The 24,765-nt window shown below is 39.0% G+C and overlaps 2 protein-coding genes across 4 annotated transcripts in view; both read left to right on the forward strand.

The window, feature by feature from the left end:
• Positions 1–24,765, forward strand: part of HTR7 (5-hydroxytryptamine receptor 7) — an 89,287-nt gene that overhangs the window by 20,056 nt on the left and 44,466 nt on the right. The gene's annotated exons all lie outside the window — the stretch shown is intronic.
• LOC132351010 (heterogeneous nuclear ribonucleoprotein A1-like) lies at positions 693–14,530 on the forward strand. The gene is made up of 2 exons (XM_059900723.1): positions 693–1,824; positions 14,334–14,530. The coding sequence occupies exons 1-2, from the start codon at positions 693–695 to the stop codon at positions 14,528–14,530; spliced, it is 1,329 nt and encodes a 442-aa protein (XP_059756706.1).

Below are 24,765 nucleotides of genomic sequence, written 5' to 3' on the forward strand. Positions count from 1 at the left end.
CTATGCAGTGGAACTTTGTCATTTATCCATTCTATATATAATAGTTTGTATCTGCTAACCCCAAACTCTCAATCCTTCCCTCCCCCCACCCTTGGCAACCACAGGTCTGTTCTCTATGTCTGTTTTGTAGATAAGTTCATTTGTGTCATATTTTAGATTCCACCTATAAGTGATATCATTTGGTATTTGTCTTTCTCTTTCTGACTTCACTTAGTATGCTAATCTCTAGGTCCAACCATGTTGCTGCATATGGCATTATTTCATTCTTTTTTATGGCTGAGCACTGCATTCCATTGTATATATGTACCACATCTTCTTTATCCATTCATCTGTTGGTGGACATTTAGGTTGCTTCCATGTCTTGGCTATTGTGAATAGTGCTGCTGTGAACATAGGGGTGCATGTATCTTTTTGAATTATAATTTTGTCTGGATATATGCCCAGGAGTGGGATTGCTGGATCATGTGGCAACTCTATTTTTAGTTTTTTTTTGAGGAACCTCCATACTGTTCTCCATAATGGCTGCACCAATTTACATTCCTACCAACAGTGTAAGAGGGTTCCCTTTTCTCCACATCCTCTCCAGCATTTGTTATTTGTAGACTTTTTAATGATGGCCATTCTGCTTTCTGCCCGTGGACACCACCGAGTAAGCATCGTTGACGTCTCCCCCCCGCCTCTCCACTGCCGTCATGTCTAAGTCAGAGTCACCCAAAGAGCCCGAACAGCTGCGGAAGCTCTTCTTCAGAGGTTTGAGTTTTGAAACAACCAATGAGAGTCTGAGGATCCATTTTGAGCAGTGGGGAATGCTCACAGATTGTGTGGTAATGAGGGATCCAAACACCAGGCGCTCCAGAGGCTTCGCGTTTGTCACATATGCCACTGTGGAGGAGGTGGATGCGGCCATAAAGGGAAGGCCACACGAGGTGGATGGAAGAGTTGGGGAACCAAAGAGGGCCGTCTCAAGAGAAGATTCTCAAAGACCTGGTGCCCACTTAACTGTGAAAAAGAGTTTTGTTGGTGGCATTAAAGAAGACAGTGAAGAACATCACCTAAGAGATTATTTTGAGCAGTATGGGAAAATTGAAGTGATTGAAATCACGACTGATGGAGGCAGTGGCAAAAAGAGAGGCTTTGCTTTCGTAACCTTTGATAACCATGAATCTGTAGACAAGATTGTCATTCAAAAATACCACACTGTGAATGGCCACAACTGTGAAGTAAGGAAAGCCCTATATCAGCAAGAGATGGCTAGTGCTTCATCCAGCCAAAGAGGTCGAAGTGGTTCTGGAAACTTTGGTGGTGGTCGTGGAGGTGGTTTTGGTGGGAATGACAGCTTTGGTCATGGAGGAAACTTCAGTGGTCGAGCTGGCTTTGGTGGCAGCCGCGGTGGTGATGGCTATGGTGGCAGTGAGGATGGCTATAATGGATTTGGTAATGATGGTGGTTATGGAGGAGGCGGCCCTGGTTACTCTGGAGGAAGCAGAGGCTATGGAAGTGGTCGACATTATGGAAACCAGGGCAGTGGCTATGGCGGGAGTGACAGCTATAACAACGGAGGAGGCGGAGGCGACTTTGGCGGTGGTAGTGGAAGCAATTTTGGAGGTGGCGGAGGCTACAATGATTTTGGCAGTTACAACAATCAATCTTCAAATTTTGGACCCATGAAAGGAGGAAACTTTGGAGGCAGAAGTTCTGGCCCCTATGGTGGTGGAGGCCAATACTTTGCCAAACCCCGAAACCAAAGTGGCTATGGTGGTTCCAGCAGCAGCAGGAGCTATGGCAGTGGCAGAGGTTTTGATTACTGCCAGGAAACAAAGCTTAGTAGGAGAGGAGAGCCAGGGAAGTGATAGGGAAGCTACAGGGTCAAAAGATTTGTGAACTCAGCCAAACACAGTGGTGGCAGGGCCTAGCTGCTACAAAGAAGACATGTTTTAGACAATACTCATGTGTATGGGCAAAAAAACTCAAGGACTGTATTTGTGACTAATTGTATAACAGGTTATTTTAGTTTCTGTTCTGTGGAAAGTGTAAAGCATTCCAACAAAGGGTTTTAACATAGATTTTTTTTTTTTTGCACTCATGCTGTTGATTGCTAAATGTAATAGTCTGGTCATGACGCTGAATAAATGTGTCTTTAAAAAAAAAAAAATGATGGCCATTCTGACTGGTGTGAGGTGATACCTCATTGTTGTTTTGATTTGCATTTCCAAGAGTTCTATTTTGAATGCTAAGTTTGATATCATTAGACATTTGTATATAAGAGTCTAGGATTCCAGAGAGAAGTCAGGACTGGAGATACAAATTTGGGCGTCATTGGAAATGATATTTAAAGCCATAGGGTGGGTCCAGCTACCCATCCTTAGCAAGATAAAATATTTAGAGGTCAAGAGAACAGGAAGAGCCAGCAAAGTTTAAAAAGGGATGGGCAGTGAAATAGGAACACCTGGAGAGTGCTATCACGGAAATTAAGGGAAATGTTTTGACAAGCATAGAATATCAACTGTGTCAAACGCTGTTGTAAGATAAAGCTAGAAAAATGGCCAATCAGTTGGGTGACCTTGAAGTCACTGGTGATCTGGAGAAGAGGTTTCAGTGAAACAGTGGCATGGAAGCCCGGTGGAGCGAGGTGAGGAGAGATTGGGAGGAAGGAAGGAGAGGCATTGACTAGAAACAGCTCTTTCAAGAAGCTTAGCTACTCACCTGGGAGTCGGGAAACCTGCATTCCAACCCTGTATCTGCTGCGTGTACCTTCGTGATAATTATTTATATGCCTGTCTTAAATTCCATTAGAATGGGCAAGAACTTTGACTTCGATTTTCCTAGCATTTGCAGAGCTCCTGGCACCCAGTAGGCGCTGAATCATATTTGTTGAATGAATGGATCAATGGATTAAGGAATATCCTACTAGAATAGAAACACTTTAGGCTCAAGACTGTGTCTGATTCATCTTCTTCAGGCTCATGTACACTAGTGAGGATGCAAAAATATCCCTGAATGAATAAATGAGTCTGGTAAACTTGGGAGTAGAGTAGGGGAGCTTGGTGTGGAAAGGTCAGGGATCGGGGCTGTTTAGACCAGGATTCCCATAGGATTGGGGAAGGGCACAGAAAGCTCTGTTAAGACAGAAGCCAGGGGACAGCATACAGATTCTGTTTCTGTGACTCCTAACTGTGACCTTGTGTAAGTCACTGTACCTTATTTCTAAACCTCGTTCCTCATGCATGATAAAAATATCTCCATGAAGTTAATATGAGGAATAAATGAGATTATATACATGAGGAGTTTAGCCAAGGGCCTGACTCATATAAAACAACCACTGATTCAGAGCATTGTTATTATTACTAATATTAATATTAATAATAGCTGTGCCAGGGAATTGAGTTCTACCAGCTAGTCAGGGCAGCTCTCTGGGACTGGAGAGTTGTTTGAACGGGAAGGTTCACTGATGCCCTTTCTGAGTCTTTTCTTCTTTCATCCTAAAAGGAAAAAGTATCAATAAATCAAGTTTGCCTTTAGGAAAAGTCTATATGGGGTCTTGATGAGGCTTCAGGGAATGCCAGCCTGCCTGCACACCACCCTACCTGTCCAATGATGCCAGAAATAGGGGCCAAGGTCAGTTCCATGATTTACTTCAGATGCTGCTTGAGGCACGTCAGGGACTTGAGTTCATTCATGCTGAGGTGCGCTCAGTGGGTCAGTCGGGAAGGATAAATGATTGGTACCTCGTATAATGTTGTAGAGAATGGGGAGGGGAGGGTTTGTGGTACACCATCACTCCTCAGATAACATCCTGGCTGTCTCCTGCTCTTGCCCTTTCCTCTGTGTACTTCCTATGTGTCACAGGAAGTATAGGGGCTGCTTCTGTTTTCCTGCATATACCATGTCCTCCTTTGCTTCCATGTCCCAGTACATTCTGTTTTCTCTGCCTAGAATGCCCTCCTCTTTTCAGCCTATTTCCCAAGCATTCTTCATGACGCAGCAAAAGTGTCGTGGTCTCCAGGAGGCTGTCCCTGACACCTTGGTCTGGCTTAGGTGCTCCTCCCAGGCTCTCCCTGACCACTCTGAGCTTCCTTCTCTATTACCATCAGGCTGAAATGTAGTTGATTATATTTCTCTGTCCCCCACACACCAAGTGCTGAGGTTTGTGGGGACAGAGACATCTTATTCATCTCTGTTTGCTCCCAGCTTCTGTTGGTATGTGGAAAGTCTCAATAAATATTGGCTGGAGAAGTGAACGAGTGAATGAATGAATGAATGAAACCGGCAACAATTGACTATTTACTTGTGTCTTGAGTATGAAACAGGAAGGGAAAATGAAAGAGGGACATAGAAGCCACACCATTTATGACACAGTTCTGCTTCGGTGGGTCTTGTTTCCTTACTCCCTTGAGTGGGTACCTCATCATAGCTGCCAGAGCCTTTTTTCTGTATCTTTGAAGGCACAGTTCTGCTTCTCATGGCTTATGAAGATGCTGTGGATTTCATTTCCAGGATGTCCTGTCATCAAGGTCTCCCTGTAAGGATGGTCAGTATAATAGGGTTTTTACCTGCAGAGCATATTATATGAGCGTCCCCAGCAGCCTTATTGGGTTAGCTTCCAAGCCCCAGGGGCAAGACTAGACACTGGAGACTGTATGATGGGATGCACTACAGCCACGGATATTTCAAATATACTTGTACAAAAAGAAATCATGTGATGAAATCTAACCTTGCTTCCAGAACCTCTCATTGCTCCATCTTTGGTGAGTCCGAGGCATTTTTCCATTTACATGCTGGTTCCTGTCTTGATTCTTCTTCCAGGGAATAGCTCCTACCCTGGTAAATTCCTAGGAGACTGTTACATTCCCCTCAGATATCATTTGTGTGTAGCCTTGTGATAGATTATAGAAATGGCTCCCAATTCTTCCCATGTCTGTTATGCCTTTCAAGTGTGACTTTACAGCCCTTCCCATATTGACTCTTGGCGTGGCCTTCTAACTTGCTTTGGCTGATGGGACTTTAGCAAACATGATGTAGGCAGAGACTTGGAATTTGCCTTCTTTTGCTGCTTTTGGGAACCCTGTGACTGCTATCATGTGAGGAACCCCAGGCTGGACGACGAGAGACCCAGGGCTTAGTCCTCCAATTTCCCTGGCTGCCAGTTACCAGTCAGGTGAATGAAGCCATCCTAAACTACTCAGGCACCAGCAGGTCTACCACCTGACCACAGACATAAGAAAACCCACTCGAGATGGACTGAAGTTGCCTGGCCCAGAACGGCCCCCCTAACCCGCCAAATAGGGAGCTGAATAAATGGCTGGTGTTTAAACCACATGGTTTTAGATTAGTTTTTACACAGCACAGCAAAGGCTAACCGACAGCAAGCCTTTGGTGTTTTGACCCTCCTTTCCCCTGAATTTATGTTCCCATGTTGATTTGTTTGTGTTATAGCACAATGTCCGTAATGTTCTCTGGATGGCTGTTTATAAGTCTACCTTCCCAGTAGACCTTGGATACTCCAAAAGCAGCAGTGGTGTCTGGAGGACTAATAGGATTTGCTCACCTAAGGCCTATCCCAGTGCCTGGACCAAGAACACACTCTGGAAATGTGGACGGGCCAGATGAGAATGTGCAGCTCAGTTGTGAGGTCTTTGGATCTTGGCTTCTGTGTCACCAACAGTCTCTTCACTTATTTCTTCCCCTCTACCCAACTAGGTATCCAAAACCTGATGTTTGCTATACTCGTGACATTTTGTATTTTCACATTCTCTTTTATAGTTATGGTGGTCTTTTACCCATCCTTATCCTATCTTTGGGTATCTATAGATAATAAAGTCCCCCAAGTTTTTTAAAAATAGGATTATATAGTCATAAAAGACACTGCCGGAATAAATCCTTTTGGTGGAATCCAAGTTTCCTTTTTCTAAATTATAGTTTTCAAATGGCATTACGTGATGATTGATTTATATTTTCTTTGGATTTGATTTTATTTTCAATGTGGAAGATTTATATTTTAAAAATGAACAATTTTTCCACTGAAAGCTATTAATTTCATCTTGTCTAAGGTGATAACTCTTCAAACAAATTCGTTCAATGTGTAGCTTCGGTAAAAATCTGTGACTGATTGTTGGCATTTTGGGAACCCTAGAAAGTCAGTCATAGGAAGGAGTCCTTCAGAGTCAGAATGAAGGAAGAGGAAGGTAACTCAGGTAATAGTCATTAACAGCTCCCCAAGAAATTTTTGTTGGATAAATGCCCAGTGAAGGATTAAATGTTGCCTTGTATCAGTCAGACTCTGGGCTACATGCTGACCGTTTCTTTGAATCTTCCCAACAGCCCCACGCGGTAGGTTCTATTATCTCCATTTTACAAACAAGGAGAGGCTTAGAGAGTTTAATCAGGTTATCCAGAGTCAGAACCTGGAATCAAACTTGGGTGTGTCTGATTTCAGCGCTGGCATCTTAACTCTTATGCTTCACAGAAAAGTGGATAGAAAATATGGTCTATTCCTTTTAGGTCATGTATCCTCTTTTAAAGATGAAAATCAGATAACATATCTAGACCTTGGAGGTTCACCTAGGAGCATGATATCAGCACCTTGAAATATTCTGTACAGTGATCGCATAGGGGCCGACCTTGGTGTGTATGTTGCCCCATACGCATTCCTAACTGCCCAGAAGTTCCAGGTTTGGCATGTCAGTGGTCAAATTAACAGACAAACAGAATCAGTGAGTGTTAAAACTGGAAGGGACCTGTGCTAGTTCCCATCTCCAGGTCTTACCCTCTACCCTTCTCCACTGTGTTCTCTTCCCTGGGAAACTGATATGTTCTTTGGCTTCTGGTTGAGTTCAGCCAATGGCAAGTCCAGGGAAGGATATCAAAGGGAGATCGAGCCCTTCCTGCAAGGTGATCACCTTGCCCTGACTGGGCCCCTTGATGGGAAGTTGCTGCTCCTCTCAAGGTGGCCCTTGCTACATGACTCCTTCCTTTTGGATCCTGTAACTGCCTCCTTCCCTCCTCCCTTTGGACCTTGGATGGTGATTATTCTTCTGTGGCTGCCCTGTCCTTTGTAGTTTCCCTACCTCCTGCCCATACCTCCGTGAATAGTCTCCTTGAATTATCCTAATTTGAGTCTATTTCTTGCTGAGACCCTGATTGATAGAGAATTCTAGAGATTATGTAGTCCAACCTTTACATTCTATAAAGAGAAAACTGAAGCACAGAGAAAGTAAGTACCTGTTGAAGCAACTGACTAAGTGGCAGAACCAGAACTTGGAAGGCACACTGGACTGACTTGTCCAGTGACTCCAGTGACGAAAAACAGTGACTGGCACAACATAAGTTGAGGAAGTTGTTCATTTATTTCCCTTTTTTGTAGAGCAACTTTTCTGGGTCACATCTTCCTGTGATGACTTTGGCCCATGTCATTGCTCAACTGTACTTGGGCAACTTCTCAGCTATGACTTTTGCCTTACCTTGGGTGCTCTAGAATAAAAAAATTCATGAATAAGCTTCTGTGTTTATCTGGTTACAGATTTAAAAGCAATGTAGGCAGATGGTTTGTGTGTGAGTGTTATTAATGTCTTTCAGGGTAAATGCTTTTTGTTCTTTAGGAAAGGCAGGATTTTCATCAGCTTAATAACATCCACAAACCAATATGGCAGTGAATCAGGTTCTTACCATCAAGGGAAGAATATCATTACACTGTTTATTGATAACAATTATTGAACGGTATTCAATTGTAATGACTGAAACTTGGCTTTTGTCAATGCACTAGCACAAGATAAACAGTCAATAAATAAAAGTCTGTTGAATTATTGAATGAATGAATATTCATATTGTTGAGTGGGAAATGGTTTAAAGTCAGCAGTAGCACCTAATCTGTCTAGAGCAGTGCTTCATTCTTTGACCTCTCAGGTGTTCTCTGTTGGCTATTGAAATCTGATAAAATTAATTAAAATTGTATTGATGCCCTTTTTTTTCTTGTTCCTTTTCCATACCTGTGTTGATGTAGAAAGAGCACTGCTTTCAGAATGGAAAGGCCCTGCTTTTAGTTCTCATTCTGTGACTTCCTTATTAACTGTAAGGTATCATTTCACTCTCTTTGAGCCTCAGTTTCCCCATTGTGAAGTTGGGTTGGTAATACCTTTCTCCTAGGGTATTTTGGTGGTAAAAATAAAAATGTATATGCAAGAGTGCTTTTTTTGTAAGTTGTGGAGATTGTTGCTTTTACTGTAGTATTAGGGTGTTACAACTGTCCTTTGAAACAACAGACTTGGCAGGACTGTGGGGTCTGTGTTGATGTTTTAATCCTTGTATGTACTAGTTCAGATGCTTGGGATCTTCTCCCGGTATCTGTAAAAGTCACTTGTAGTTCTTATGATTCTAAAGAAATAACTCAAGAAAATGATCAGAAACCACATTTCCTATAGTGGATATCCCCCTTTTGTGGGTTGGGTCATTCTAAGAGCCTCCAGGTCCTTGCTCCAAATAATAATGGTCTGAATTCATGTTCAATTCCTCTTCTCATCAACTCTTTTCCCCCCAACATCTCTTTCAATGTGTTGGGGTCCTTCCTTCCCTCTTTGCCCACACCCTCCAACAACAAAAACAAAACCTAAAAGCCGTTACTCTCTTAAGCTGCCTGGGAACAACTTAAAAGATCTGTATTATTTTATTATGTAGAACAATTTGTTTCCCTTCAGCCCCTTTCTCTCTCATCAGATTAGCCTAGAACCTTCCCTTTCATGACCTAGGGGCCGTGTCATCCTAAGCAACAGAATGACTTTTTCCCCCAGAGGTGAACTCTTCACTTTCTCAGAACACAGAAGCAGCTTTAGTAAGTGTTTCCCCCTTTTTCAAAATAGGAGATTTTCCTTCCTGATAAATATAGATGTAGTTATGATTAATAAAATGCAAATTTACTTAACAGCATTTAAGCTATCATAGCTTTTCGTCATTCTGTATTTTTTCAGACAACCGATACTAAAAGTACAATTACTACTAAGTGTGGGCTTGAAAAATGTTTTGACATTTAAAAGGGGTCCTCATTCTTGAAGGAGGATAGGAATCCCTGGGATATACCTTTTAGATTGTGAGATACTGCCTGAACTCTATTCCTTCCCAGAACTAGTGGGAAGCTAGCTGGTGCCAGTCTAAATGAGGTTCTTTGCGCAGGATCTAGGATGGAATTGAGGGGTTTTGTTTCAGGTTTATACACTGAAGAATAAGGCTGAACCAAAGCTAGTGTCCAGGACAAAAGTGAGCTTGGGAACCACGAGGACAGTTCGAAAGCAGGTAGGCCAAAGAAGTAGAAACCATATATCAGGTTAAGCCTTCATGGGGCAATTTGGGGTTGTGACTCCAAATTATCCACAAATCATTGGCTGTTTGGGAGAAGTTATGGGGGAATGGGGTATGCTGTTCAAAGACAATGTCCCAAACCCAGCAGATCCCTCTTGACTTGGTTCCCAGCCCTAGACATGTCTGCTTGCCATGGTGGATAAAGAAGCAGTATTAGTGAAAAAGGAGTAGGAGAGATTTTCTGGGAGGGAGTGCAATGAACACGTGTTTCCATAGTGGTTTTTATTTCATCTTTTCATTGTTGTTTAACAGCTTTAGTGAGGGTAATTTACATACCATAAAATTTACGTGTAAAGTACACAGATCAGTGATTTTGAGTGAATTTATGGAGTTGTGTATATATCACCTTGATCCAGTTCTGGAAAATTTTCAATACATCCCCAAATTCCCTGTGCCCTTATTTCCCATTTACCATTCCTAGGCAACCAGTCTTCTGCTTTCAGTATCCATAGATTTGCCATTTTTTTTTGAAATTTCATGTAAATAGAATCATACAATATGTGGTCTTTTGTGTCTTGCTTCTTTCAGTTGGCATAATATTTTTAAGGTTCATCCATACTGTAGTATGTATCAGTAGATCATTCGTTTTATACACACACACACACACACACACATATATTTGCAGAATAGTATTCTACTGTATGGATATACTGTGTTTTGTTTATCCACTCAGCAACTGAAGGACATCTGGAATGTTTCTACTTTTTTGGCTATTATAAATAGTTCTAAGTCCTCGTGTGGACATTGTTTTTATTTTTCTTGGGCAGATAACTATGAGTGGAATTACTAGTAAGAATATGTTTAACTTTGTAATAAACTATCGAACTATTTTCCAAATTGGTTGTACATTCCCAAAAGCGATGTATGGGAGTCCAGTTTCTTTATGTTCACACATCTTTTTTGCTTATAGCCACTTTAGTGGGTGTATAGTGGAATTTCGTTGTCATTAAATTTGCATTTTCCTATCCATTCCTGATTTTGAGCAATTTATTAGCCAATCGTGTATTTTCTTTGGTGAGATGTCTATTCAAAACTCCACCCCCCCCTTTTTAGTTGAATTGTTTGTGGTTTTATTATTGAATTGTAGGAGTTCTTTATATATTCTGGACACAAGTCCTTTATCAGATATATGATTTGCAGATATTTTCTTTCATCCATATATTTTCTTGGTAGTATGTGAATTATTTTATTCATTTATTGCTGGCAAATATTGATTAGCACTTACTATGGAATGGATTCTGTTCAACACATTGGGAATAGAGAGCAAACAAACCAGACCAAATCCTCGTTCTCACAGAACCTTGGATCTAGTGGAGGGACTCAAATAACACATAAACTAAAAAGTGTAATAGTAAGTAATTTGTGCTTTGCAGCAAATTAAAACATGGTGAGGTGAGTAGAGAAGCACCTTTTTAGAGTGAGTGGTCTGGGACACATTTTCTCCAGAATTTGGACATTTGAACAAAGACCTGAATAAAATTAGGCTGTAAGCTGCATGGCTGTCTATGCAAAGGGTCCCACTCATAATCTTTACAAATCATGACTCACAGTGTTTTCACCCTCTAAATTTCATTGCTCTGGGGCAAAGTCCTAGGTCATGAACACCAGGGATGATATTCAAGATATTTAGCTATGACCACTGACCAATCACAGTGGATGTGGGTCTTAGGGCTGGATGATGGAGATAGTGGGGGCCACTCAGAGAGCGTGGGGCAGTAGCTGTTTGCCAGCTAGAATGGAAGTATTATATTAACAAGTGGTACAGTCATACCAGTGTATATACCTGGTATGAGATTAGACTTACACCAGACATTGTCATGGAATTTGAGGGAAAGAGGAGTTGAGTCAGGAGAGGGTCTCAAAGTATCAGTGTGGAAGCACCAAGAAGAAACCAACCCAGAGTCTGGCCAGTGGACAGGGGGCTTTTTAGGGGTTCTGATCCGACGCAGACAGGCATGGAGGCTCAGCACGACTCGAGGTCTTTCTCTGGAGTATTAACTCACAACCTGGGCTCCTATGAGAATCATCTGGAGACCCTTTAAAAAGTGTCTGCACCTGGATCCCAACCCAGGCCAGTCAAATCAGAATATCTGCAGGCGGGGCTTAGGCAGCAAGCATTTTAAAAGCGCCCAGATGATTCTAATGGTATCTACATTGAGAAGCCCTAGGGAGAACCCATTTTGCTTTGAGCAGGATTGCATCCAGTCCTGAAGGAGATAAGTAAAATGAAGATACTACAGAGCATCTGCAAACACGCCTTCTTGTGCTGCTTGAGGAAAAGCAGAGAGAAGCAGCAGCCGCAACTCCCGTTTTTTGAGCACTCATTAAAGCACATGACTTCATGTAATCCGTTAATTATTATCCCGGTAGACTTTGTTCCCTTTATACACGTGACCAAACCGAGGCTCAGAATTACATGATTACATGTGTGATTACTCAAGATCACACAGTTCATAAGGGGAAGAAGTCCTCCTTCTCAGAGGATGAGCATTCTTCATGTGACAGTCCTGGAAACCTTCAGTTTCTTATTGCAAACAGATTTGCAAAACCTGAAGTTTGGAAAAGAGGCTTCCATGTTCCCACAACGTATGGCCCAAGAGAACAACGTTAAAAGTCATACTTTGTATTCTTAGATTTTTTTTTTCCATTTCGATTATTGTTATTTTTGGTGTAGTTCTGACAAGATTGCTTATCTGGTTTCCCAGTTGTCAGATTAGAGGCAGAAAATCGGAAAATGGAGAGGAGTTCATCACGGCAGGAGCATTAAAATGGCATTAAGTTAGAGGCAGAACTTCAGAGTGAAGGAGGAAACGGCTTCCTCCTCTGAGATGAGTGGGTTGAATTGGTTAATCTCTGAGTTCCCTTCCAGCTCTAAAATTCAATGTATTTAAGATAAAGTTTATAAAAAGCTGCCAAAAACACATACAAGAATGAGAAAAACCTAGAAATCTGGACCCAGTCTGGGGGAAATAATCCTAGAGAAACCAATAGCTCTTGAGAGCATGTGAGAGCTGGGTCACAGGCAGCATAATACTTGATTCTTTGGGTGATGACACTGAGTCATCAGGAAAGCATTCGATTTTGTTCCGCTGATGCTGTTTCAGGATGCAAAGAAAGCACATTATTTTTGAAAGATTTCATTCAAAAATGCTTATCAAAATGTTTGCTGCCCAAACGTGCACTGTTTGAACAGTTTGCTCAGTGGGGCATCTTCCTTGATATATTTTCCATGGTTTTATGGGGGTTTTGTTCCTCAGTGGAATAATTCAGATAGTTATGACAATATCTTGCATCTACTGGTTTATACTAATTCAAAGTATTTTTCCATCTTAGATTCTAGTTGGTACTTTGACAAGATTTCTAGTTCTTCTTATAGTGTATGCTTAGTACGAAGCATTCTTGCAGTGCTTCTCACATGGCTTTATGGTGAGCTGACTATGAGTCTGTTAGACTTACGGCTACTTGAGGGCAAAGACTGGGTCTTCTTCATTTTAGTTTCCTTTGGATATTGATAAATGTGTGTTAGATCAGCGAATCAGCAAATGAATGAACTGCAAAAGGATAAAGTTCCTCAGTGGCCCTGCTCCTAAATCCTGTAGATTTGTCTTTCACAAGGCAGTGTCTCTTGTTTACCTTTCTTTCATGCCCATCACCCCTCCCCTGTTTTTTTTACTGCACTCCAAAACAACCATGGAAAAATAAATCCCCACATGCTGGTTGTAGAAAGTTTAGAAAATACATAAATGAATACATGTGAAAAGGAAAAAAAAATCACCAGGAATCCTGTTATCCAAAAATAACCATCACTGACAGTTAGGGGGTATCCTTCCAGTCTTTTTTCCTAGACATTTCTTATATAACCCAGGTGTCAGCTGCCACTCAGCCTCATCTCTGAGCTTCCCCAGAAGAATCCACTTGCACAAAAGTATTTATAAGCCATTTCTAACGTATTGTAAATTTTCTTTGGCAATGGAGTTTTTGTTTTCCTTTTAATCCTCCTCTCCCTTTTGTGGGCTCCCATCTTACTAGATCCTGCCTTCTTCCACCTACCTCTTTCCTAGACTTCTACTATCTTATGGAATATACTATTTTATTATTTATTATTCAGATAACTTTTAAGCTTTTGCGCTCATACCATCAGTCTCTTTAGAAAATTGTGGTAGTGGAGGTGATTGAGGGAGGTGATAATTTTTTTTCTCTTACATATCAATGTCTTTCAAAAGTGGATTCATGCTTAGTTTTCTCCCCCCATTTAAAAAACTGTGGTAGGATACACATAAAATTTGCGATCTTGACCATTATTAACTGTACACTTCTCTTCATCTTGCAAAACTGAAATTCTGTACCCATTAAATAACTCTCCATTCTTCTCTCTCCTCAGCCCCTGGCAACCACCATTCTATTTTCTATCTATGAATTTGACAGCTGCAGGTACCACATCTGTGTGGAAATCAGACAGCATTTGTCTTTTTGTGAATGTTTTATCTCTGTCAGCATTATGTCCTCAAGGTACATCCATGCTGTAACTTGTGTCGGAATAACCTTCCTCTTTAAGGCTGAATAATATTTCATTGTATGGGTATATCGCATCTTGATGATGCATTCATCTGTTGATGGACACTTGGGTTGCTTCCACTTTTTGGCTATTGTGAATAATACTGCTTTGAACATGGGTGTACACATGTCTCTTCAAGACCCTGCTTTCTGTTCTTTTGGGTGTATATCCAGAAATGAAATTGCTGGGTTATATTTTGCTGGCTAATTCTATTTTCAATTATTTGAGGAACCACCATACTGTTTTCACAGCAGCTGCACCATTTAAAATTCTCACTGTAGATAGAATTTTATGTCTTGCTGTTTTCATTTAAAATTATCTTGGGTGCAGTTACCCCACAATTAAGTCATTTTTCAAAAGTATGTCTTTTGGAGACTGCATAATTGTGTACCATAATTTATGTAGTTATTTCCCTATTTATTGATATATTCAGGTTATTTCTGGGTTTTGACTATTATTAAAGAGTATGCTGAAAATACTTGTTGGTGTCTGCCCGCCACCGCTGCCACCACTGTCACTGCCGCTGCTACCGCTGCTGCTGCTGAGGCTGAGGAGTTTGCTGAAGCCCTGGCCTCAGAATCGGCCCAGTCTTACCACCCGCACTACAGGGACCAGCACCGGGAGCACTGACCGCTCTGACCGGTGCAGAAGCAGGAGCTGCCTCAGCCTGTGGAGCAGCGGGGATGGCACCGGCTCCCCTTCCCCTCCCTAACCCCTTCCTTTCATCGTCTCAGTCGTGGGGAATGCGGCGACTGCCAAGAAAGGCAGCGAGGTGGAGAGCATTTGCTTTAGACAAGTGTTTTAATACCTCCAAGCTGTACTATAAAACTGAGAAGGATGAATTTGATAAAGAGGCTGTGGTCTTTTCCAGCTTTATATTTCAATGATTCCCATACACTTATTAAAAGAAAGAAGGTATATTTTAAAAGTAGCAAGACTTGGGAATAAATTATAGAAGGCTCTCAGAAAATTATGTGGGTAGGGGCTTCCCTGGTGGCGCAGTGGTTGAGAATCTGCCTGCCAATGCAGGGGACACGGGTTCGAGCCCTGGTCTGGGAAGATCCCACATGCCGCGGAGCGACTAGGCCCGTGAGCCACAATTGCTGAGCCTGCGCGTCTGGAGCCTGTGCTCCGCAACAAGAGAGGCCGCGATAGTGAGAGGCCCGCGCACCGCGATGAAGAGTGGCCCCCGCTTGCCGCAACTGGAGAAAGCCCTCGCACAGAAACGAAGACCCAACACAGCCAAAAATAGATAAATAAATAAAAAAAAAAAAAAGAAAAAAAAAAAGACTCATGCACCCCAATGTTCATTGCAGCACTATTTACAATAGCCAGGTCATGGAAGCAACCTAAATGCCTATCAACAGATGAATGGATAAAGAAGATGCGGTATGTATATATAATGGAATGTTACTCAGCCATAAAAAGGAACGAAATTGGGTCATTTGTAGAGTCGTGGATGGATCTAGAAACTGTCATACAGAGTGAAGTAAGTCAGAAAGAGAAAAACAAATATCGTATATTAACGCATGTATGTGGAATCTAGGAAAATGGTACAGATGAACCAGTTTGCAAGGCAAAAATAGAGACACAGATGTAGAGAACAAACGGATGGACACTAAGTGGGGAAAGCGGCGGTGGTGATGGTGGTGGTGGTGTGATGAATTGGGAGATTGGGATTGACATATGTGCACTAACATGTATAACATAGATAACTAATAAGAACCTGCTGTATAAAAAAGCAGAACCTGCTGTATAAAAAAATAAAATAAAATTCGAAAATACTTGTTTGCTGCTATGATTATTTTTTGAGGGTAATTTCCTGTAAGTAGAAATGATAAGAGTTTGTTATTTTTAATACTTACAGTATATATTGCCATGTTCTTCGGAAAGATTATACCAGTTTAGTTTCCACCACCAAGAGTATGTGAGAGTATCTGTTTCATTGAATTCTTGCCAACACTTGGTAGTATCATTTAAAAAAAATTGTTTTTTAAACTTTGACAATTTAAGAAACAAACATGGCATCCTTTTTTATTTTGTAGTTTTGATTAGAGATGTCCACCTTTTATCATATCTTAACTGGCCTTCTGTTTCTTCTTTTGTGAATTGTCTTTGCCTGTATGTTCATCTTCATTTTACTGATTTGGAAATAACTTTTATTTCTGATTATAAAAATACTGTGTTAATTGCAGAAAATTTGAGGTATACAAAAAAATATAAAGGAAGTAAAATTTTTACTTTTACGACTTAGAGATAAATACCATTAAAATGGTGAATATTCAAAGAATCTTTTTTCTTTGTATCTCAATATCTATACTAATTAAAAATTAAGTCATAGGGGCTCTCTATATTTGGAGGCTAATCCCTTTTTTGTCATATATTTTGCAGATATATTTTTCTGATTTATCGTTTGCTTTTTATTTTTGTGTAGTATTTTTAATACAGTCAAAACTATCTTTTATTTCTTAGATTGCATTTTTGCTTAGGATGTCTTTATCCTTTGATAATTTAAATATTTGTGAATTATTTTAGCTATTTTGTGGATTTTTTTTTTTTTTTTTTTTTTTACAGTCAGTTCTTTCATTATTTTTGTTGTTGTAGTAAGGTTTAATACATACTGAGGTCTGTTTCTGGGCTATTATTCTATCTGATTAATTATCAATTCTTATACCACTATCTTGCTGTTTTAATTTTTTATTATCTCATAAGAGCATTTATTTCCTGTCCAAAATTTCTTGGCTAATATCATCTAGGTATTCTTCTAGATGAGCTTTAGAATTACTTGACTCATTTTGAGAACACAAATATCCTATTATATTTTGAAGATACAATTTCTTTATAAACTTTTACTTTTTAATGACTAATATCTTGCCTGATCATTTTGGGATTATTAATTATGCTTTTAAAAATTATACTTATTTTAAAGTCTGTCCCTGTTTGTTACAATAGTTCTTCCTCTGGTGTTAGGTCTTGTTGAGTTTGATGATTTTGGTTGTCCCCAAATGTTTTGGAGTTCTTGGTTGTGGACTCATCTTGCCTGTCTGCTAATGGTGTCTCTTTCACTGAAGCAGCCCAGTAATGATAAGGGAGGGAGGATGCATTTCCAGGTGGGCTATTCTACTGGTCAGTGTTTGGGGCACAGGGGTGAGTGGGGAGTGACAGGTTTTGCCTGTCTGTTCCTACTGCGATAACTGTCTCCACTCAGATCACACTATTGGTTGCCCTGGATCCCTCTCCTATATCCATCCTACTTCTTAGCTTAGAACACCCCCAGAAGCCCCACCACATTGTTCAGCAGTCATTTTCTCTGAGTATTTTGGACTGTGGTTCCTCTTTTCATCTGATCCAGTCTACTTTCTATCTTTAAGGGATTCCATATGAGTTTTGGTTCACTGAATGTTCCCCTTCTTGCTTTCCAAAACTGTTATGGGTTTTTAAAAAATACTTTTTTATACATCAAGGAATTGGCATATAAGGGTTAAGGCCGCAGTTTACACTGGTCTGCAATTCTGAGCTGATCTTATTTTTTTTCTTGTTTTTTAAGAGTTTTAAAAAATTTGTTTTTAATATAATTAAACTTTTCACTAGCTATATATTAGCATGTGTGTATATATATATTAGATACGTTGATATACGACTATATTATATAAATAAATTTCTTTTTTTATTGATTCAGGTACCTGAATCCATGCCCCAGAACTTTATTTTATTTTATTTTTTAAAAATTTTATTGGAGTATAGTTGATTTACAATATTGTGTTATTTTCAGGTGTACAGCAAAGTGAATCAGTTATATATATACATATATCCACTTTGTTTTCTATGTCTGTAACTATATTCTGTTTTGTAGATAAGTTCATTTGTACCCGCTTTTTAGAGTCCACATATAAGCAATATCATATAATATTTGTCTTTCTCTGTCTGACTTATTTCACTCAGTATGACAATCTCTAGTTTCATCCATGTGGCTGCAAATGGCATTATATTGTTCTTTTTTATGGCTGAGTAATATTCCATTGTATATATGTACCACATCTTCTTTATCCGTTCCTCTGTTGATGGACATTTAGGTTGCTTCCATGTCCTGGCTATTGTAAATAGGGCTGCAATGAACATTGGAGTGCATGTATCTTTTCGAATTAATGTTTTCTCCAGATATATGCCCAGGAGTGGGATTGCTGGGTCATATGGTAGTTCTATTTTTAATTTTTTAAGGGCCCTCCATAACGTTCTCCGTAGTGGCTGTACCAATTTACATTCCCACCAACAGTGTAGGAGGGGTTCCCTTTTCTCCACACCCTCTCCAGCATTTATTGTTTGTAGATTTTTTGATGATGGCCATTCTGGCCTGTGTGAGGTGATATCTCATTGTAGTTTTGATTTGCATTTCTCTAATAATTAGTGACGTTGAGTATCTTTTCATGTGCTTTTTGGTCATCTGTATGTCTTCTCTGGAAAAATGTCTACTTAGATCTTCTGCCTATGTTTTGATTGGGTTGCTTGTTTTTTTTGATATTGAGCTGCATGAGCTGTTCGTATATTTTGGAGAGTAATCCTTTGTCGGTTGCTTTGTTTGCAAATATTTTCTCCCATTCTGAGGGTTGTCTTTTCATTTTGTTTATGGTTTCCTTTGCTGTGCAACAGCTTTTACGTTTAATTAGGTCCCATTTGTTTATTTTTGTTTTTATTTTCATTACTCTAGGAGGTGGATCAAAAAAGATCTTGCTGCGATTTATGTCAAGGCGTGTTCTTCTGCCTATGTTTTCCTCTAAGAGTTTTATAGTGTCTGTTCTTACATTTAGGTCTTTAATCCATTTTGAGTTTATTGTTGTGCATGGCCTTAGGGAGTGTTCTAATTTCATTCTTTTACATGTAGCTGTACAGCTTTACCAGCACCACTTATTGAAGAGGCTCTCTTTTCTCCACTGTATATTCTTGCCTCCTTTGTCATAGATTAGGTGGCTGTAGGTGCATTGGTTTATATCTGGTCTTTTTATTCTGTTCACTAATCTATATTTCTGTTTTTGTGCCAGTACCATACTGTTTTGATTACTGTAGCTTTGTAATATAGTCTGAAGTCAGGGACCCTGATTCCTCCAGCTCCATTTTTCTCTCTCAAGATTGATTTGGCTATTCAGGGTCTTTTGTGTTTCCATATAAATTGTAAATATTTTTGTTCTAATTCTATGAAAAATGCCATTGGTAATTTGGCAGGGACTGCATTGAATCTGTAGATTCCTTTGGTTAGTATAGTCATTTTCATAAATAAATTTCTTAACATTAAACTATACTTGCATTCCTGGGATTAACCTCCTCTGTGGTCATTATGAATGATTCTTTTAGTTTATTTTAAAAATGTTTGTCAATATTTTGTTGTGATTTTCACATATCTACCCCATCACACTAATAATTACTTGTTTAATGGCTAGACTGTAAGTACCAGGAAGACAGAGAACATATTTTTTCTTATGTTTTAGCATAGTGCCTAGTAGATAAGGGACCCTATGTAATATGTATTAAAATTAAAGACATGGGACTGGTCCATAGTTAATTTCAGCAATTTGTTTTTAATGGGAGCTAGTTTTCTCAGATATTAGAATTATATTAGATTTATAAAATGAATTGGTTGGTTTTACATCTTTTTGTCCATATTAGAACATCTGGTTCTGGAGCCTTTTTCTTCCCTTTAATTTTTCAGTTTCTTTCACTACTAATTAGTCTCTTTACATTGTGTACTTCTTTGGGGGGTTTATCTGTGAAATTTATATTTTCCTCTAGACATTTCAGGTCAGCTGAATTGTATACTCTACTTCATCTGAAATTAATATGGCCATCTGCTTTTTTAAAATTAGCGTTTGCCCAGTGACTCTGTTTATCCTTTAACTCTCTGTGATTTTAATAGATGTGTTTATTTTAAGCTATCTCTTGTTGAATATTTTTAAAGATAATCTGAGGGTTCTTGTTAATAGTTAGATTATTTACTTAAGTGATTTTATAAGTCTTACGTTTTTGTTTTTCATGACGGGTGGTTATTTTTGTGGAAAGCAGGGAGTGGCTGCTACTGGAATGTTGGCCAGTTGTCATTTTCTGTGACATTTTCTTGTACAACTCTGAACTTTCTGACTTTGGTTTCCTTCCCTTCGGACTGTTTTGGTTATATCCATCCTGCTGATTTTCCCCAAACACTACTTTGATCATTCATTTCCCTTTTGAGGATCTCCCCATTATCTTCAGAATAAACTTAAGACCCCTTAGGTGGTGTTCAGAGCCCTCTACCCATAAGGTGTATCTTCTATTGTTTCTCATTAAGCCTGTTCACAAATTATTATTCCGCTGAATCAGTCTTTGTATCCCTCCTACACCCTCCACAAACCTGCCTTGTAGTTTTTTGTGTTTGAACTTTGTTCAAGATTTTATTCACGTTTGGATATTATTTTCCATGTATCCAAATGCTAGTGATCATCCTTGGCTCAAGTTGGACCGACTCCGCTGAGCCTTCCCTTATTAACAGCAGGAAGTGGGCTTCCCCTCCTGTGTGAGGGAAGGCAGAGAAAGGGACAGGAAGGTGCCCATGGGTAGATATGATCGTCTGGATCGTGGTTCTTGGGATGGATGGGGCATTCATGGTGTTCACTGTATTTTTAAAGATAAATAAAATAAATGAAAAAGAGGGTCATACATGGAGCAATGTTGATAATGTGTTATAAATGAAGAATTATGATTATTTCCATCTGGTATGGCTGTAGCCAAAAAAAAGTCTTCTATTTATAGACTTTATCTGTTATTTCCCCAATTAGACATAGAAGTCTTGGAACCAGGGACTTGGTGTTGCCTTATTTTTAATCCCCCACTGGACCCTGCAAGAAGATAAGCTTGGCTCAGAAGTCAAGAAACTTAAAAATTGGAATCATACTATCATATTTATAGTCCTAACACTGAGAAGTTGTGTGATGAACTTGTTTGACACTTAAAAAAAATTTTTTTTAGTGGTTTTTGAGTTAAAAAATGGTTTCATGCTCCATTTCATTTCATCCTTTCAACAGAGTCATCTAACCTTTGTGGGTCATAGATGCCTTTGAAAATGAGGAATTTGAGTTACATGATTTTATGGTTCCTTCCCTCTTCAAAGTTCTTTAATTTCATGATGTATTTTTTTGTAGACTATACTGAAAGCAGACTTGGAGATTTCTCAGGTAAATACCAAAGAATTATAGGGAGCAGCTGTGACCAGATACTTCAAATTTGAAGAATTAAAACTCTTGTCAAATACTGGAATAATTTTCACATTTGTGAGAAATTGTTAGGAAAGATCAAGAAACAGGAGGATTATCAAGCTTCAGTTTACTGGAAATTATAATGATATCCTGACTGAAAGAAAAAACTGGAAAGGAGGGAATATCAACAGTTCACTTTAAACATTTTCTCTTTGGGCTCATTAGATATAGGATAAATACCAAATGTACATCTTTATTCTAGGTACAGTTTTAGGGGCTACAACATATTTTAATTTAAGCTAGCCTTATCTCAGGTTGTTCTCTCTCCTCCCCTCCCCCCTTCAGTGCATGTGAACAAAAAAGTATATACACACACTGGACCATGCATTTTTCTTGAACATTTCCTGAATCTTCTACCTTTGAATCTTTCCATTTAACCCTCCTATTGAATTCTATTCAGTATTCAATGTGCAACTTAAATACTAATTATCTGTATAACTTTTCCTTTAACTTCCCAGTTGAAATTGATCATCCCCCAATCTACCTCCTCATTCCTTCAGGTATTATATATAATTACACACACACACACACACACACACACACACACACACACACACACACACTTTGATGGCACTTCCCATGTACTGCCTTATTGTAAATGTGCATATGTCTGTCTTTTCTAGATATAAAGCTTGTGCACAGGTACTTGGTAATATTTTTCTTTGTGTCCCACCTAGGAATCCTAATAGTTACTGGCCTGTGGTAATTGCTCACTAAAGAGAATAGCTTGGAACAAAGTTTTCTGAACCCCCCCTTTTAAATGAAATATCATGTAAGATTCAAATATGAAGAAGAGATTAAAGGGACATTTTGTTAGTATAAGCTGTTAGTTAGAATTTGCGACGTTTGATTACTATAAAGTAATCCAAAAGATCAATGAGGCTGATTTAATAAATATCCAATGAAATTTGTGTTTATAGAAAACAGTTCTAGTCACATCAATCTAAGCATCCAATTTAATTTTCTCTCTCTTTTCGTTCTGTGACTCTCTGTATCTCTTTCTCTCTCTCATATACACACACACTCTCTCTTTACATGGTATCAAGAAAATCTGGGTTCACACAGATGAGTAGCTGCACATGGTAGTATTTTTTAATAGCTTGCTCTTCAATTTAACTGTTACAGTAGCTCAAAAGAGTAGGAAATGCTCATTTCAAATTAATATCACAGCAAGTAACAAGTGCATGCAATTATTAATTAAGTGTTCAGTTTAAAGAGTCAATTAATGTGTTCCTTGGCCATCTTAATTTGTCACCATTTAGCAGAAAATACCATATGAACGTATCTTGTCATTTAATTGAGTGGAGCACATGTATGTTGTGCTGTATTGGCTTGTATGATTTTATGTGAGTAGACATGGGTAGGTCTGAATTTTAGCAAAACAAAACAAGAAAAGACCTGCAGTCTTCTTAGTCAGCATCACATTCCCAAGAAGTTCAAATATATCCACAAGGAAACTTTATCATGAGGGCTCCAGAAAAAAGCAGAGGTAACCAGGCAGCACAAATTAAATCATTTGGAGTCTGATTTTTGTTAAAATTTGATAGAGAACACAAGTAAGTGTGGCTGATGCTTTATAGCACAGTTCCAAAAAAATTATTGATATATTTTAACAATGAAATTTGAATCAAATATTTGCAGAACCCTAGTAGCCATGTTTGACTACTCACACAACTAGGATAAAAGATGTTGGCATTGGAAAGTTTCATCGTGTCTAACCCTTTCATTTTTCCAGGTAGGAATCGCAATGGTGTGTGAAAGTCTCCAGCACAATGTTTAGTGTCTGCATTAAATGTTTATTTTCTTGAACTAATGAATAAATAAATGAGATAAGAGAAAGAATGGTAAGTGTTAATATTTATTGAATGTTTACCATATGCCAGACACTCTGCTAAGTGCTTATAACAAACCCGGGATTGTACTATTATTATTCCCATTTTACAGATAAGAAAACTGAGGCATAAAGAGATCAAGTAACATGTTCAATGTTGCCCAGCTTATACATGGCGGAGCATGGATTTAAATTCTACCTCTGTGATCTCCCTAAATCCAAACGTTTAACCATGGCACTATACCAGGAAGATGCATTTAGCAAGCACAGTGCTTTCTCTAGTGGCTTATTTTTGTTTAATTTTAGCTGATTTTATGCAACCCTGCAAGGCTGATCTTTCTGTTTTATTCATCATTTTCATGGAACTACAGTGATTCTTAATTGTCTGTTAACCTTCAGCCATACATTTGCCAAGAGCATTTAAAGAAAGAGATCATGTCTGGGCACTTGGATTTATAAAGTAGGTTTGATGTTCCCAGTGAGCCTTTCCGCATTCTTTTCAGTTCAGGCAGATGCACTGATGTGTGTGGGGTGTCCTTACTGACAGTTTTATCGTGGGCAGAACAGACAAAAATAGCATTGAAAACCAAAGTCCTTGGTTATTTCTTCTACTTTACATTTCAGTGATGGTTGATTTTGTAGCTCAGCAGGACTAGTTTTGAAGACCATACAGGAAAAAAAAAAAATCACAAAAGGAGAGTCAAAGTAAAGGCCTTGAGAATTGCTGGGTCTTTATGCTGCTTTGAAGAGCTTTTTGTTGTGCAATAATACAAATAACTTAGGAAGAAGGAAATAATATTTGTTTAAATGATCATTGTTTACTTCTCGTTTCAGCAGTTATTTAGCTGGTGGATGTACTGAGAAACTTCATAAGGAAGGCCTCATATTATCTGTGGGAGAAGGATGTCAGTGCATAGTTATGATATGATGTGATATGATATGATAGTGTTACTTCTCAGGTGCTATAGGATCTCAGTAATGAGAGTGAGCAGCTGGAGGTGGGGTACAGAAGGGAAGAGCTTCACAGTGGAGGTGACACTTGAGCAAGGTCTTGAAGGATGAATAGGAGTTTACTAGGTTAGGAAGTGGGGATTAGAAGTGTACAGACTCTTCCTGACGTTTGCATTTTGGCCTATGACAGTGTTTCCCAGCATTTTTCATTGACTTCTTCTCTTTCTTTATCTTCATTTTATGTCAGAGGGGAAAAGCAACCAAAAGTGACTAACTGAAATAAGATACTCTTATTTTTTTCTATTATTTTTGATAAGAGGTCTTAAAAAAGCAGTTAATTCAGTTTGTTTGGTTTAGATAGTGCCTTTATTCTTATCTCATACTAATACATTGATATCACAATGTATTAGTAAAAAAAAGTGTGCAAAGAGAATTGGGTTCCTGCAGAAGTAGACATCAGGAACAGTCATTTTCTTTTGGGCTTTATATCTGGACCCAATTGAATTCTTGGTCTCCAAATGATTGGTTTTATCTGCTTTTCACAGGATTAGTACAGTCTTTTGTTGCTACATATATATAGGTTTTTCCTGTAAGAATTTGAGATCTTCCTTGTTATGTTGTGTCCATGATCATGGATTTTTCAGAAGAGCTCTGTTTAAAATGTTCTGCTTTGTTGACCCCTTAAGAATACCACGGATTGATTGGTTTTGGGTTTGGAATGTTAACTTTATATACTAGGCAACTAACGTTGGTTATCAAATCAAGCGTGAGGTGTGTAGCATGATGGCAAGGCACCTACATGGAGA

Source organism: Balaenoptera ricei, chromosome 16 (assembly GCF_028023285.1).
Source record: "Balaenoptera ricei isolate mBalRic1 chromosome 16, mBalRic1.hap2, whole genome shotgun sequence".
In the NCBI taxonomy this organism is placed as follows: domain Eukaryota; kingdom Metazoa; phylum Chordata; class Mammalia; order Artiodactyla; family Balaenopteridae; genus Balaenoptera; species Balaenoptera ricei.

What these genes read in the sequence shown, in the direction of transcription:
- LOC132351010 (XM_059900723.1), top strand. Translation starts at nt 693, where the DNA reads ATGTCTAAGTCAGAGTCACCCAAAGAGCCCGAACAGCTGCGGAAGCTC. An exon ending in CTGCCAGGAAACAAAGCTTA is followed by an intron (nt 1,825 to 14,333) that starts GTAGGAGAGGAG and finishes TGATATATTCAG; the next exon opens with GTTATTTCTGGGTTTTGACT.